Source organism: Arachis duranensis, chromosome 1 (assembly GCF_000817695.3).
Source record: "Arachis duranensis cultivar V14167 chromosome 1, aradu.V14167.gnm2.J7QH, whole genome shotgun sequence".
NCBI lineage: Eukaryota > Viridiplantae > Streptophyta > Magnoliopsida > Fabales > Fabaceae > Arachis > Arachis duranensis.
The window spans coordinates 95,765,365-95,779,100 of NC_029772.3; the positions used below are offsets into that span (position 1 = coordinate 95,765,365).

A 13,736-nucleotide genomic window follows, 5' to 3' on the forward strand; every position below is an offset into this window, starting at 1 on the left:
ATTTACATAATAATAATAAATAAATATATGTTTAGTATTATATTTATTTGTTTGTATGTTTTAGTTAATAATTATTATTCATATATTGTATTATTTTATTTTGTTATTTAAAAAAGTTTGATTAAAAATATTTTAAGAATAAATAAAATTAAAAATGTGAAAAAAATATTTTATTAAATTTTTTATATAAAAATATAATTAAAAAAAAGTTCAATTATACGGATATATTTGATAATCTGATACTAAAAAGCACAGATATCATATTCGATCCAATCCGTATATCCTTATTTTTAGACTCTGTCCAAGCCCATGTGATGAAAATAATAAAATCCTTTGAACATGATAAAAATTAAATCCGGCCAAATAATTTTTTTGAAAGAAAGGAAAGTTACGAAATCTATGTTTCTAAGAGATAATAATTTATTATAGCTAATGAGTACCAAAATAGATTATTGATGATATAAGAAATTTTCAGAAATGTTTAATAATAAAAATATATTAATAAAAAATTATTAAAATATTTTTTATTTAATATCTTTTATAATAAATAAATACTAAATAAAATAAATTTAAACCGATTAAACGAATTATTTTTTGTCTTTCCAATGTTATCAAAGAATTTTAGTGTGTTTAGGTGGTACATATTATTCTCTCTAATTCTATATATATCTAATCTATTATACCAACCAGGCAACCACAACCTTGACTCTCAATTCCTTTTTCAACAAAAATATAGGTAGAAATAAAAATATTAAATAATATAAATAATAAATATATCANATTAGATTAATTTTAAAATTTATTATTTATATTATTTATAAAAACTATTATTTAGCTAACAAATTCCTTCATTCAATCATGATAAGTGAGAAATCAAAAAATGATTGTTTCATATATGTATATGTGCCACATAAGACAAATCAATCTAACCCGAAATTACCAACTGAGATGGAAAAGAGTTACAAGAAATCATTTCATAATTCATATGATAGCTATGGATGTAACACTTAACACAAGTTTCTACCCTCTAGCCCTATAATACAAACACACATCAATTCATAATCCAAATAAAAAACAACCCCAAAATATATTTCATGTGAATCTTGAAATTAAGCACCTATAGAATATATTCAAATGTATATATATTTCGTGTAAACTTTATAGGATTAAGTACACTAATAAAAAATACATATATTATAAAGATTATTGACTATTAGCTATGTGTGAATCACCTCATACATACACATACCAACTAACAAGCAACTGTTCAAACCAACCATAGCGTGAGGAAAACTCTAACCCCTCCATTTGTTTTTATTTTACACATCATTCAACTTCATCCATCCATCTATATATATCTATATATCTATATATACATATATATTTAGACATAACCATATTGTTCAACTATTCTTATCCTTTTAATAACACTGCTACTATACTACAAGTACCTTCCTTAGTTTCCATTATTGAAAACTAAGTAAGGTGACAACATGTCTACTACAGAGAAGCCAGGGGAACCTGAGAACAGGACAGCTCCAACTCCGGCTCCGGCCGGCGTCGATTTGTCTAATTTGGATGTGATATTAAGGTTTCTGTTGTTTGCAGCATCACTTGTGGCAGTAGTGGTGCTTGTCACTGGTAATCAAACCGAATTGGTGCTTTTCCAAGGTAGGCCTGTGCCACAACCAGCCAAGTGGAGATACTCACCGGCCTTTGTGTAAGTTCATATATAAAGTTTTATATATCAAAAATACTATATTTACGTAAAAAATCAGCTACCAAATTAGTTATTCGTATATAATATACGTTAAAATATAAAATACACATTAAAAATTACTTAAACAATACATCTATTTAGACACAAATATGTGGTAATTGATTTTGTGGCGGCTATATATGAAGTGTTTGCTATATATGTTGGTCTATGTTTTTGTAGTCAACATGAAATTAATATAAAGAAAGTTAAAACAGAAAAAAATAAAGAAACTACACTAATTAAATATGTTTTTTTTCCCTTCAAGAAGAAAGGAGAATGAAAATTTAGTCTTAGTAGAACTGTTAATTAATACATGAGGGTTTTCCCTTAATTTTTACTCTGATTTCTGATATGTACGTAACTATGATGGCTTTTGGATTTGCATGTCATATTTTATAGTACGTTATTTGTAAGGAGGCAGTGTCTCTCTATTATAATGTTTATTATTTTCCCGAATAAATTACCATTTGTACCCATAAAAAATACAGATACTAACAAATGTATCCATATAAGAATAAAACGACAATTATAAAGCTTCCGTGTGCCAAAAGTACCCGGACATTGGTTATAGAATTGGCCCGTTAGGGTATTCTTGGCACACAAAAGCTATCTTCCGTGGGTACAATTGTCGTTTATTCTTATATGGATACATTTGTCAACGTTTATATCTTTCATGGATACAAATGGTAATTTATTCTTATTTTCCTTAATATATCATTCTCCTGCCTTATTGTGTTACTTATTATTTCAATTCTTTTTATGTGTTTAACAAATTATGATATAAAATTATGCAGATATTTTGTGGTTGCATTTTCGGTTTCTGGGTTTTACAGCATCATCACCACGCTAGCATCACTCTCTGTGATCCAGAGACCACATCAAAAAACCAAGTTTCTCCTTCATTTTCTCTTCTGGGATGCGGTAACAATTAATAAAATAATCATATTTTCACCTTATAAGCTAGCTAGCATTTCAAGAGATAAATAAGTAATAACCCATGAGTGTTATTTGTTATGGTGTGGTGCAGCTGATACTGGGGATAATAGCATCAGCAACAGGAGCAGGTGCAGGTGTTGCATACATAGGTTTAAAGGGAAACAGCCATGTCCATTGGAATAAAATTTGCAGTGCATATGACACTTTCTGTAAGCATGTTGCTGGATCCCTTGCTGTGGGCTTGTTTGGCAGCATTGTTGTTGTGTTACTCATCTTCCTTTCAGCTTTCACCCTTCACAGCAGGGTTCCCAAGTAGACAAATGGTTCATAGTTTCATTAATGTTGACAAAGTTAGTCTGAGTGTGTTGTTAAGTACTGTAATTAGTACAGTTTGTGAATGACTTTTTCTGTTTGTGAATGTTTGTTGGTTTCAGGGCAATGGTTTTTGATTATTATGTAAATGGGTAGACAGGGTAGTAGTAGTGGTTGTCTTGGTGGTTTATTCATGCATTAAATGGTTTGTAATTAATTATTCTGCACCCACAAAATAAACCAGTTATAATCAACATGGAAATGTTTTATATGATTAATTGATGATTTTGATGTGTACTTTAATTTTGCAACCATTCTTACTAGTATCATGATTCATTTCACAGCATGGCACTCTGATAACATCAGGGGCAATGTAGAGTAGAGTATGAAAAATGGACATAAAAACAGAGTGAAAATTTTAAGGTGTAAAATTACACAAAGCATGTTGCGGTCTCTTTATGACTTGAAAATCATTGAAATGAAACGTCCAATGAAGTTATGAGTACATAGGACAAGAAAGCTACAAAATCTGCCTAAGACTCAACATCACAAAGAGCTTCCTCTGGGGTCTAAGAATTAAAACATGGAGAAGAAAAGCATTCTATGTGCTTGATTGTGACAACTTAAATAACAACATTGGAGTTCAATGCATGGTATAATTGTCCTCCACGAATTCATCTATTACATTTACAAGAATGGAATTTATGCATATTTTTAATCTGATTGATTTTAAAAGTAATCTGAACTTGTCTTATTTTCTTGTATTTAATGACATAATAGTAGTGATAGTGATACACACGTATTATTACCACATTATACACATACTAAAACTGATAGCTATATAAATTATATATATACTTATAGTTGATCAGTCTTATAGGACCAAGGTGTTGATGTGTGACCAACAGCAGAGATCTGAACACGTACAACCTCATGAATGGTACCTCGGCGAAGTACCCCCAGAACATGTTCATCATCTTCTGTTGCTAAATATGCCAAAGAAACCCAACGAGAATGCGACTCGTCCCTCCTGCGGAAGCCATAGATCCATCTCCCAACTTTCCACCACTTGATGCATACATGCCGATCAGATATTTCACTAGCCCGAAGCGATTCTACGAGTTCATCGCCCTGCTAATCAACACGCTTAGATATCAATTACAAACACTGAAATGATTTTTATACAAGTTTGTAATTTTAAATTCTGGTATAGCCCTTCAAAACTTTAACCCAACATTATAATTTTCATATGCATGTTATCAGTTCAAGGCTGAAATGTGAGATGTTATAAAATGAGAGGAAAAAAATCAATTTAGATTAAAAAAATCAATTTAGATGTTATAATAATAGTTATACGCCTAGCTATACATCTATCTTTACAGATCATGACTTAACTTACGAAAGAAAAACTGCAAAAGTCAAAGAACAAGATAAAGCCCATCTATATCTCTGAATATGAAAACTTGCAAATAGAGCACTAAATGACAAAAATGGTACACGTTATCTTTTTTAAAAAACAAAAACAGGAACAAGAAATCTTGAACATGTGTTTGCAAGTTGTTTCAAATAATTGATATTAAGCTTAAAACAATAGTATTACCCTACCCAAGAGTCCAGGACTGAGCAGAAGATATATGTTTATTTCACAGAGAAGTTTTAGTATGGAAAAAAAATACAATTGACTTTCTTATTACATGTATTCAAAATTCAAAATACAACAAAAGCATGAAATTCAGCCAAAAAAAAGGTGTTTTGATCCAAAGGGTTAAGTATCAAACATTTTAATAGCAATCATGTTAACTGCAGCCTTGCGCAAAGAGCAAAAGAACATCAAGTTGACTGTAGATCATTTTTGATAGATCTTATGCACAGTGATCATATCAAGGGTCATCAAGTGACACCAAATTAAGCCATGATGATGCAATTAACAATTGAAAGGAACCAAAACCATCTGGGATCTTAAACAGTGGTTCCCTTTAGTTGGAGCTAATTTTTTTTGCGTTTTTTTTTTCCCCGAAAACCCGCAAAACTATGGTGTTCTCCTTGGGTAATTTTACACATTAAATTAAACTCGTCCATGAACATTTCCATACTGTTCTAGATTTTGCAACTACGGTTCAAGTGTTTCAAAATGGGAAAATTAAAAAGCTATGAAACCGAAAACAAAACAAATCACAACATGGTTGGGAAAAAAAAAGATAAGAATACCTGAATCCCAAGACATGTGAGGCAATAGTGGACACCAATCAAGTTAAGCAAGACGTTGACTTTAGGGTTGAAGAGGAACCTCTGGACATCTTCAAAACCAAACCTTGTGGCAATCAAGGTTTCAACAGCATTGAGATAGTCCCTAACTTCAAGTGATTCAGAACGGGAACAAGCTTCCACAAACTTCTCCACAGACCTTGCCCTAACTCCCAACTCCACATGCCTCTTTAAGTACAATTTCCTCCACTTCTGTTAAACCCAATTGAAAACCTAAGTTATAACACAAATTCATATCAATTTCTAACAGCAACCAATTAAACGAGTACAGACCAAAAGTCAAGTACTTGATTGATCACATTCCCAATTCAGATTACCGATACAGGAAAGAAATTAGGTCAAGCTGTAAAACAAGGGAATAAGTGGAATACCTTAAAATTGGGGGAATTAGCGGAAGAAGAAGAGGAAGTGGAAGATGACGATGAAGAAGGGAAATCGAAGGAAGTGAGTAAAGGCCATCTTTTTCTGACAAGAGACTCCCAAATGGAATCGGAGACGCAGAGTTCCCTCCAGAAAGTGGAACAACAACTCAAGGCACACAAATCTCGAACCTTTTGCAGAGGAGAAAGGGGTCAAGCAAAATGGAAGCAGAAAAAGGAAACATTGAAAGTGAAGAAATTAAAAGGAAATTGAGAAATCGAAACCTGAAGGAGAGAAGCGATTTTGATGGCAACATCGTGAGGAAGATAATTGATGATGGAAGCCAGTTTGGGTTGTTGGAAACTGCAGAAAGAAAGAAAGGAATCTGTTCTTCTCCGATCTCCATTCTCCACTTTCATTTCAACGAACTCTTCTAACTTGTTCCACTGGGCCCCACCTCATCCCAATCACTCTGCTGACGCCCCACTTTTTCATAAATAAATTAAAGACTTTAATTTCTATAAATCACAGAGTTTAATCTCTATAAATGATTTAAAGACAAATTAATTATATTACATACGGGGCAAATGACATGCATAAACCAAGCATTGGGCATATGTATACGTTTTATATGCCGTTCGGAGAGTGTATTATTACACTGTAAGACGTAACGTACTAGTTAGGTTTGTTAATTAATAGATGTTATGTTAATTGTTGTCTGACAGATTTTCAGACGTATATCCAGGGTGATCAGCCAGTTTGGGTGTGATTTCAGGAGTTATTGGGTATGTTACCTCCTACAAACCAAATCCAAAAGTTTGTAGTGAACTGCAGCTGGTTCTAGAAGATCTTCGGAGAGCTCCCTAAGGGAGTCGATGATCCCACAGTTAGGAGGTATGCCTCGGCCTATATCATGATGCTGTTAGGGACTCAGCTATTTGCCGATAAGTCCGGCAACTGCATTCACATTAGGTGGCTCCCATACGTAGCTAGGTTTGAGGACATGGGTGGCTACAGCTGGGGATTAGCTGCTTTCTCGTGGTTATACCGGTGCATGTGCCACGTAGCATACAGACATGTGGTGAAGTTAGTCGGATCGTTGCAGCTACTTCAATCATGAATCTTCTAGCGCTTTCCTGGATTTAGACCAGCTCGGTATGATACGTTCAGCTGGCCCTTGACCTCAAGTGCAAATACGAAACTAAAACAACTAAACCAACGTACTCAAGTGCAGATACGAAACTAAAACAACTAAACCAACATCTACGCATCGACCCTGATCCCCGTGGTGACACCGCCCTGTGGACAGCTCCGACGTGTGTGTCCTGGTTGCCTGCACAGACCACATCTCTTGGGCCTGTTTGGATCGGCCTTGTCCATAACAGTCTTGATTTTGGTGGACCTGGGTCATTCCTCACTTGCACGCCTCTTGGTGGGATCTAGTATGACTGTGGGCCCATCGTACGGTGGCCAAATACCCTCGGAGATGAGCGGGGTGAATCCCATCTAAAACACACTGAACACCGAGCCAAGATGATACACCTGGTGGACATATGGCTGCCAAGTGAGCCGTGAATAGGCACAACATGCCAAGGCGTGAGAACAAGGATAATGAAGTGCCTGAAAATATCCGTAGTCACATGTCTGAGCCCTGAGTGACACTCTGTAACTACCAAGTGAGAATAACCTAGTAGGAGTGGTCTCCGAGATGGTGAACTCCAAATTATCTCTGTCATACAAAGTCACCGTGAAACACCTCAACGTCTTCAGATTGGCCTCTATAGACTTCACCAGATGTTGACTGAACTGCTATCCAGTTTCCAGCTGGGTCTCTGCCTCTCTCCCTTTGCAAACGAATAGCTTTGCCAACCTCCCATAAGTGGCCTTCACTAGTGAGCACACCGGAAGGTTTCTGACTCCTTTCAGGATGGAATTAACACACTCAGAGATGTTTGTCGTAATGTGTCTGAATCTCTTACCCTCATCCCAATGCTGAGTCTACAACGAATAGTCAATCATGTTCGCTCAGTCACACATGGTAGGGTCTTCAGACCGCAGAATATCAAACCAATAATCGAATTCCACCTTAGTCTTAGCATACGCTGCATTCACAAGAAGCCTCCTTGCATCCTTACCCTTGAATATCAGGGCAAAATTTGCGGCCACATGTCGAATACAGAATGCATGGTATGCAGCATGTAGTAGCCATCCTCCGTCGGGAGCTTCAAGTGTAGCCTTGATATCGTTGTGCCTATCTAATATCATCAGGATGTAAGACCCAGGACTTTTGAAAAGTTCTATTTTGAACTAATCTCAAATTATATATTTATTTATAGCTTTAATTTAAGAAATTATTTTTTTAGTGAAAATAATTAAAGGCAATTAATTAGATTTGAAATAAATTAAGGTTTTTATCCAAACTTTATATTTATGGATTATTTTCCTATTCATGATTAAAGTTCTAGAAATTTGAGAAATAATGAGGTTTGGCTATTTAAATTAGAATTTTATCTAATTTTATAATTATTGAATTATTTTCTATATTTAAATTATAAAGTTTAGCAAATGTAAAATAATAAGAACTTTACATGATTTGGTTTAAATAATTTGGATTTTGGAATTTAATACTTTAATTCTTATAAACAAAGAAAATTAATTATATTATTTTATATTTTAAAATAGAAGATTTAATTAAAAGTTAATCAACAAATTGATAATTAAATAATATTTTTAAAATAATTTTAAAGGATTAATTTAGAATTTAATTTAATATAATATCTCTTAATTTTATTAAAATTTAACAAAACCTCAATTTGTTTAAAAATTCCTAATTTTACATTTGTCCCAAATCAAACCCTAATTCTACCCTAACCCTAGTCACCACCGCCACACTCCCCAAACCCCTCATCCAAACCTCAGCCACTAACCAAGAAAGAAATGAAAAAAAAAAGAAAGAAAGGGGAAAAGAGGGAATGGGAGAGCAGAGAGGAAGAGAGATCGGTGAGGGAGAAGAGTAGAGGGAGGAGCTATGTCGCCACCACTGGCCTTGGGCTCGCCGCCGTTCATCCCCCGTCGCGTCACCACCCAGCCGTCTCCAGTCCACCGCCAGTCGCTGGTGTCGTCACCAAGGGAGGAGAGAGAGAAAGAGGCGAATGCGAGGAGAGAGAGAGAGGGGGAGCTCGCGAGGAAGCTACCGCCGTCGAAGCTGGGTCCGTTGTTGCCGTTGGAGCCCGCATCACCATCGAACTTGCCACTGTCGTCGAGGGGAAGCCCGTCGCCGCCAGCTTCGTTGGGTTTCTTTCGCCGAACCCGTCCTTGCCACCGCCACTGGAAGCGGGAAGAGAGAACACGCGTGAGGGAAACTGTCGCGGAGCTGCCGTCGCCGAACCGCCTTCCAAGCCTGTGTTTGTCGATAAGCCCTAACCCTGCTTCAGCTTCTTTATTTGTTAAGTTTACCTTTACTGTGAGGATTGTCGCTGAGATTGTCTGTGCCAAGTTATACGGTCACCGCGAGTTTCTCTGCCGCCGTTCGAGCTGCGACAAGAAGGATCCACCACAGCCTCCCCTGCTCTTGTCTTCGAATCAGAACTGCCCTTTTCCAATTTCAATATCAATTCTGCTATTTTTGAATATGTAACTCCTCTATCCTTGCTCTGCTGCCATTTTATTCCTCTGCTATGATCTTCTTTTAATTATGACTACGTATGTCTCTGTTTTAGTTCTGCTAAGGTATGTTTGAAAAATTAAAATTGGTGCTGCTGCTACCGTTTTCGTCACGTTGGAATCACCACTGCTGCCATGAAACAAAAAGGGAAGGGAGTTACTATGTTTAACCTATGTGAATTCAGCTAGTTGAGGAAGGGGAGTCTTTCTTAAACTTATTTTTCTTTCCAAAGTTGTTATAAATCGATATTAATGCGTGAAATACATTTCTGTGATTTCGTAAGTCTTATGAATTGGATTGAGTTGTTTTGGATGAACGAGATTATTAGTTTGATTGACAGATTGATCAATTGAGAAAGTTGGGTATTTTGATTAGTTGAATGATATTGTTAAAGTGGTTGTCCTTGAATTATCGGAGGAGATTAATTATTAGCATTTAGTTTAACTTTAGAAATGGTTTGATTTTAGAAAAGATTTAATATTGAAATTTAATTTGATGTCGGAATCTGATTTTAAAACAAATTTGGAAAGGACTTGATATTTGAAAACAGTTTGTTTACTGAGAATAATTTACTATTTTGAAAATGGTTCGAACAGGGTTTAAGGAATGGTTTGGTTTGAAACTGTTTGAGAAAATCGAGAGTTTGTATTCATTGACTAGATTCTGGATTTTATAGTTTCCTTGGATTGAGTATGGTTGTTGTGAAAATGGTTATTAGAAATGATTTGAATGATTAACAGACACTTGGTTTGGTTTGGTTGGGACTCGAAAAGGGTGGCATAGTCTAAATTTTAGAGGAGATGCTGCCAAAATTTTATAAAATTGGAAGTTTCATTTGAAGTAATTATTTAAAAAGATTTGTTTTTTTTTAAACTTTATATGTTTTAAGATTGATTTATAATGAACGGAATGGAAAGAAGGATGATAGGGATTTTCTTTGAACTATGGTTTTTGAATGAATTTGGAAATGAGATTTGGATTGAAGAATGATTATGATGTTAAGAATGTTGAGATATGAACTTTAAATTATTCATATGGCTTATGATCTTTGAATTATCTGAGATACGAGGTTCCCTGGATAAAGTACCATGACTTGCCACCATGTATACCAGGTTGAGAACTCGATACTCTGTTGACCCTACGACGTAAGTGTGACCAGGCACTATATAAAATCTCAGGAATATTACCCCCATTGAGCAATATTGATTATTTGAGAAAAAGCTATGCATAGACTCGTGAGGATGCACGTCGGGGGACAGTCTAAGGACAATTTAGACTTGTCGGGTTGGCTGGATAACCGACAGATGAGCCTCATCAGCCATAGGACAGGCATGCATCATATGCATTTGTATGCTTTGCTTGGATTTGAACTTGTTTTGATTTGTCTAATTGCTAAACTATTCTTAACTGCTACTTGAACTATTTGTTGTAACTACTACCTACTTGTGCTTTCCTTGTCTGTCTTGCCTGTATTTGTCCTGGCGTGCTACATTTGAGAATGAACTTTGGTGCTGAATTAATGATTGTGTTGTTTGATTGCGTGGTTGGTTTCTGATTGAGATTTTTTTATAAGAAAGGAAAGGTTTCGGATTTCTAAAAGATTAAACATTGTTTTTTCGAAAAAGTTTTGAACAATTACCTGTTGCTTTTTTTAAAAGATTCATAAGGCAATGATAATCACTGAACTTGAAAATAGTTTTCTTATTAAATATCTTCTTATGACAACTTTGAAACTCCGATACCTGGTTGCGGGGTAACATGCTGGCGGAGATGGGATAGAAAAAATGACCAGGACTCCGCATTCTCACCCTCGATGAATGCAAATGTAACAGGAAGGATGTTGGGGTTCCCATCTTGTGAAATTGTAACGAGCAACGTACCCCCATATTTACCGTACAAGTAGGTCCCGTCAATACTCACCAACGACTTGCAATGCCGGAATGTCTCAATACATTGTGGGAACGTCCATAAAAGCTGGTGAAAATAGGCTTGCGAACCGTGCACCTGCCCCCCACTAGAATAGGACTCGTCCTCAGCACTGCAATACTACCAGGCATCGTCAGCTGCTCTCCCAAGACCCACTACGACAGCTCGTTGTATGACTCATCCCAATCTCCGTAAATATGGGCAATCACCTTCTGCTTGGCCAACTAAACTCTCCTATAAGTCGGCCTGAACCCAAAGTGTGGCTCCGTCGAATTCAGTAGTACCTTGATGCACACGGATGCATCAGCTCTAACCATCGGCATGATGAAGGCCGAGATCACATGATAATCAAGACTCCTGTGATCACTCGAGATTGATATCGCGAGACAAGTATGAGGTCCATTGTACCGTTTTACCTCCCAAATACCCTTGTCTTATGGCATCCAAGTGTAAAGATGAAAAGTGCGGAGGGTACTGCTGAGTCCCAGAGCTAGAACTACCACCAGCCCCAGTTAGGTTACTCACTGCAATGTCATCGCCACTGTCATCAGCAATGAGGTTAGGCCCCACATCATCATTGCCATCATCATTCAGCAATGCATCACCGATCCCAGTCGGTGTCCCACACTGCAAAGAAATTGGCACCCTCTCCACGATACCAACCTCTCTGCCACTACTGTTGTTGAGATCAATGGCGAACGACGGGGATGCGACAGGCTCATCCCTAGGTACATTCATGGGCACGGACGAACATGCACCAACGGGTCTCGAACTAGAACCGGCTACGTGTAAAACCCGGTTAATTAACGGCTAATTAACCCATAAATGAGAATTTATTCTGGAAAGCCCAAAATGTGATTTTTGTGGCTAAATGTGATAGAGGAGACTGAGACGAGAATTTTGGTACCAATTTTATAGAATTCGGACCAAGATTGGACCGAACGGGCCAAACCGGGCCAATTGGACCCAAAGTGGGCCCTTGGCCCAACATAACTTAACCAAAACCCTAGTTTTCAGTACTCTCTCTCCTCATTTGTTACACACACAAGCTGAAATTAGAGAGAAAGGGAGGAAGAACACTCTCTCAAGTTCTCTCCCTTGGTTGATCTTCAAACCACCATAACTTTTGATCTAGAGCTCCGATTGCCGCTCCGTTTGCGGCCACGCGTTCACCGCGGAGAGCTCTACAAAACTCTCTTGAAGGAGAAGGTTAATCTTGTCTCCTTGGACCTTGGGTGTGGTAAGATTCTCAACCCTAGTGTATTTTATTGTTCTATGATGTTTGGGTTTTGAGATGTTGTGTATGGGTATGATGATTGTGGCTTAGGTTGTGTATATGTGAATATTGGAGCTTGATTGGTGATTTTGAAAAGCTTGAAAAAGGATTTGGTGGTGAAAAATCTGTTCTTGGAGGTGTTGAGGCCTTGAGAGCTTGTGGATAAGTGGTTTGGAAGTGCTCCGGTGGAGCTTGGGAAAATCGGCTAAGGTATGGTTTCGGTTTCCCGTATCTAATATGTAATGTGGTAGGAAATACTTAGGCTAGAGGCCCTAAGATAGGCATTGAATGGTTGATGTTGTTGAATGATTGAGATATATGATGTGGTCATATATGTGATGATGATTATTGATGCCTTGGTGGTATGATGTATGAGAAATATGCATGTTGTGATATATGCTTGATGATTGGTTATGGTTGAATTGTGGGTTGGACCATGTTGATGGTGAGTATGATATTGATTGCGTACAATGATGATTTATTGGATTTGGTGTTGTTGAGAATTGGCATGAGGAAGAGTATATGATATGTCAATATGTTGAGTTTGAGCCACTTGGGTGAAGTGGGTTAGAATGATGAGATAGTGATTTTGTATATTGTGATAATGTGTTAATGTGTGAGTTGAGGAGGCTTGATGTTGAAATTGATATATTTTGATTGATTTCAAAGAAAAGGGATGAAAATGGCATGTTTTGATTGATTTTGAAAAGAGTTGGAAATGGCTTGTTTTAAAAATGGCACTTTGTGGTTTTTATGAAAAATATGGTTTTTGGGCATACTTTGGTGGGACATAACTTGGACTACAGATCTCTGTTTTGTGCCAAATCTATTTATAAATGAAATTGGATCCGGGATGTCTGTGCCGTTCGAAGAACGGGTGAAAAACGATTTAAAATGAGAAAGTTATGTCCGTTGGAAGATTGGGGTTTAAATTGGTGAATTCTACAGCTTTTAACTTAGAAAATTTTTAGCAGAATGACCCCTTGCGCGTGGACGCACTTGGCACGTGCGCGCCGTTCTTTCGGAAAATGCCATCCACGCGTGAGCGTGATGTGCGCGGGCACGCCGATTGTGCTGTACCCAATGCCCAGCCATTTTCCAGAGAGTTATGCCAGAATTGTGCTAGTGTTGTGCCTGGGGCACGAGGACACCCACGCGTACGCGTGGTTGACGCGTGCGCGTCGTTTGGCAAGTTTTTAATCCACGCGTTAGCGTGCATGACGCTTGCGCGTCGATGA

The 13,736-nt window shown here is 37.0% G+C and overlaps 2 protein-coding genes across 3 annotated transcripts; one reads left to right on the plus strand and one right to left on the minus strand.

Moving 5' to 3' along the window:
- Positions 1-1,379: 1,379 nt before the first annotated feature.
- LOC107464624 (CASP-like protein 1D2) lies at positions 1,380-3,292 on the plus strand. The gene is made up of 3 exons (XM_016083560.3): positions 1,380-1,720; positions 2,554-2,680; positions 2,787-3,292. The coding sequence occupies exons 1-3, from the start codon at positions 1,494-1,496 to the stop codon at positions 3,009-3,011; spliced, it is 579 nt and encodes a 192-aa protein (XP_015939046.1). The 5' UTR covers positions 1,380-1,493; the 3' UTR covers positions 3,012-3,292.
- A 131-nt stretch (positions 3,293-3,423) lies between these two features.
- LOC107464633 (uncharacterized) lies at positions 3,424-6,090 on the minus strand. 2 transcript variants are annotated; one of them, XM_016083579.3, is made up of 4 exons: positions 5,917-6,090; positions 5,644-5,823; positions 5,216-5,464; positions 3,424-4,138 (listed from the first exon to the last, which is right to left on the minus strand). In XM_016083579.3, exons 1-4 carry the CDS (start codon positions 6,049-6,051, stop codon positions 3,866-3,868), a joined length of 837 nt encoding a protein of 278 aa, XP_015939065.1. In that variant the 5' UTR covers positions 6,052-6,090; the 3' UTR covers positions 3,424-3,865. The 2 variants fall into 2 exon arrangements, with proteins under 2 accessions (XP_015939065.1, XP_015939058.1); XM_016083572.3 differs by having other exon boundaries at positions 3,424-4,141.
- Positions 6,091-13,736: the final 7,646 nt, after the last annotated feature.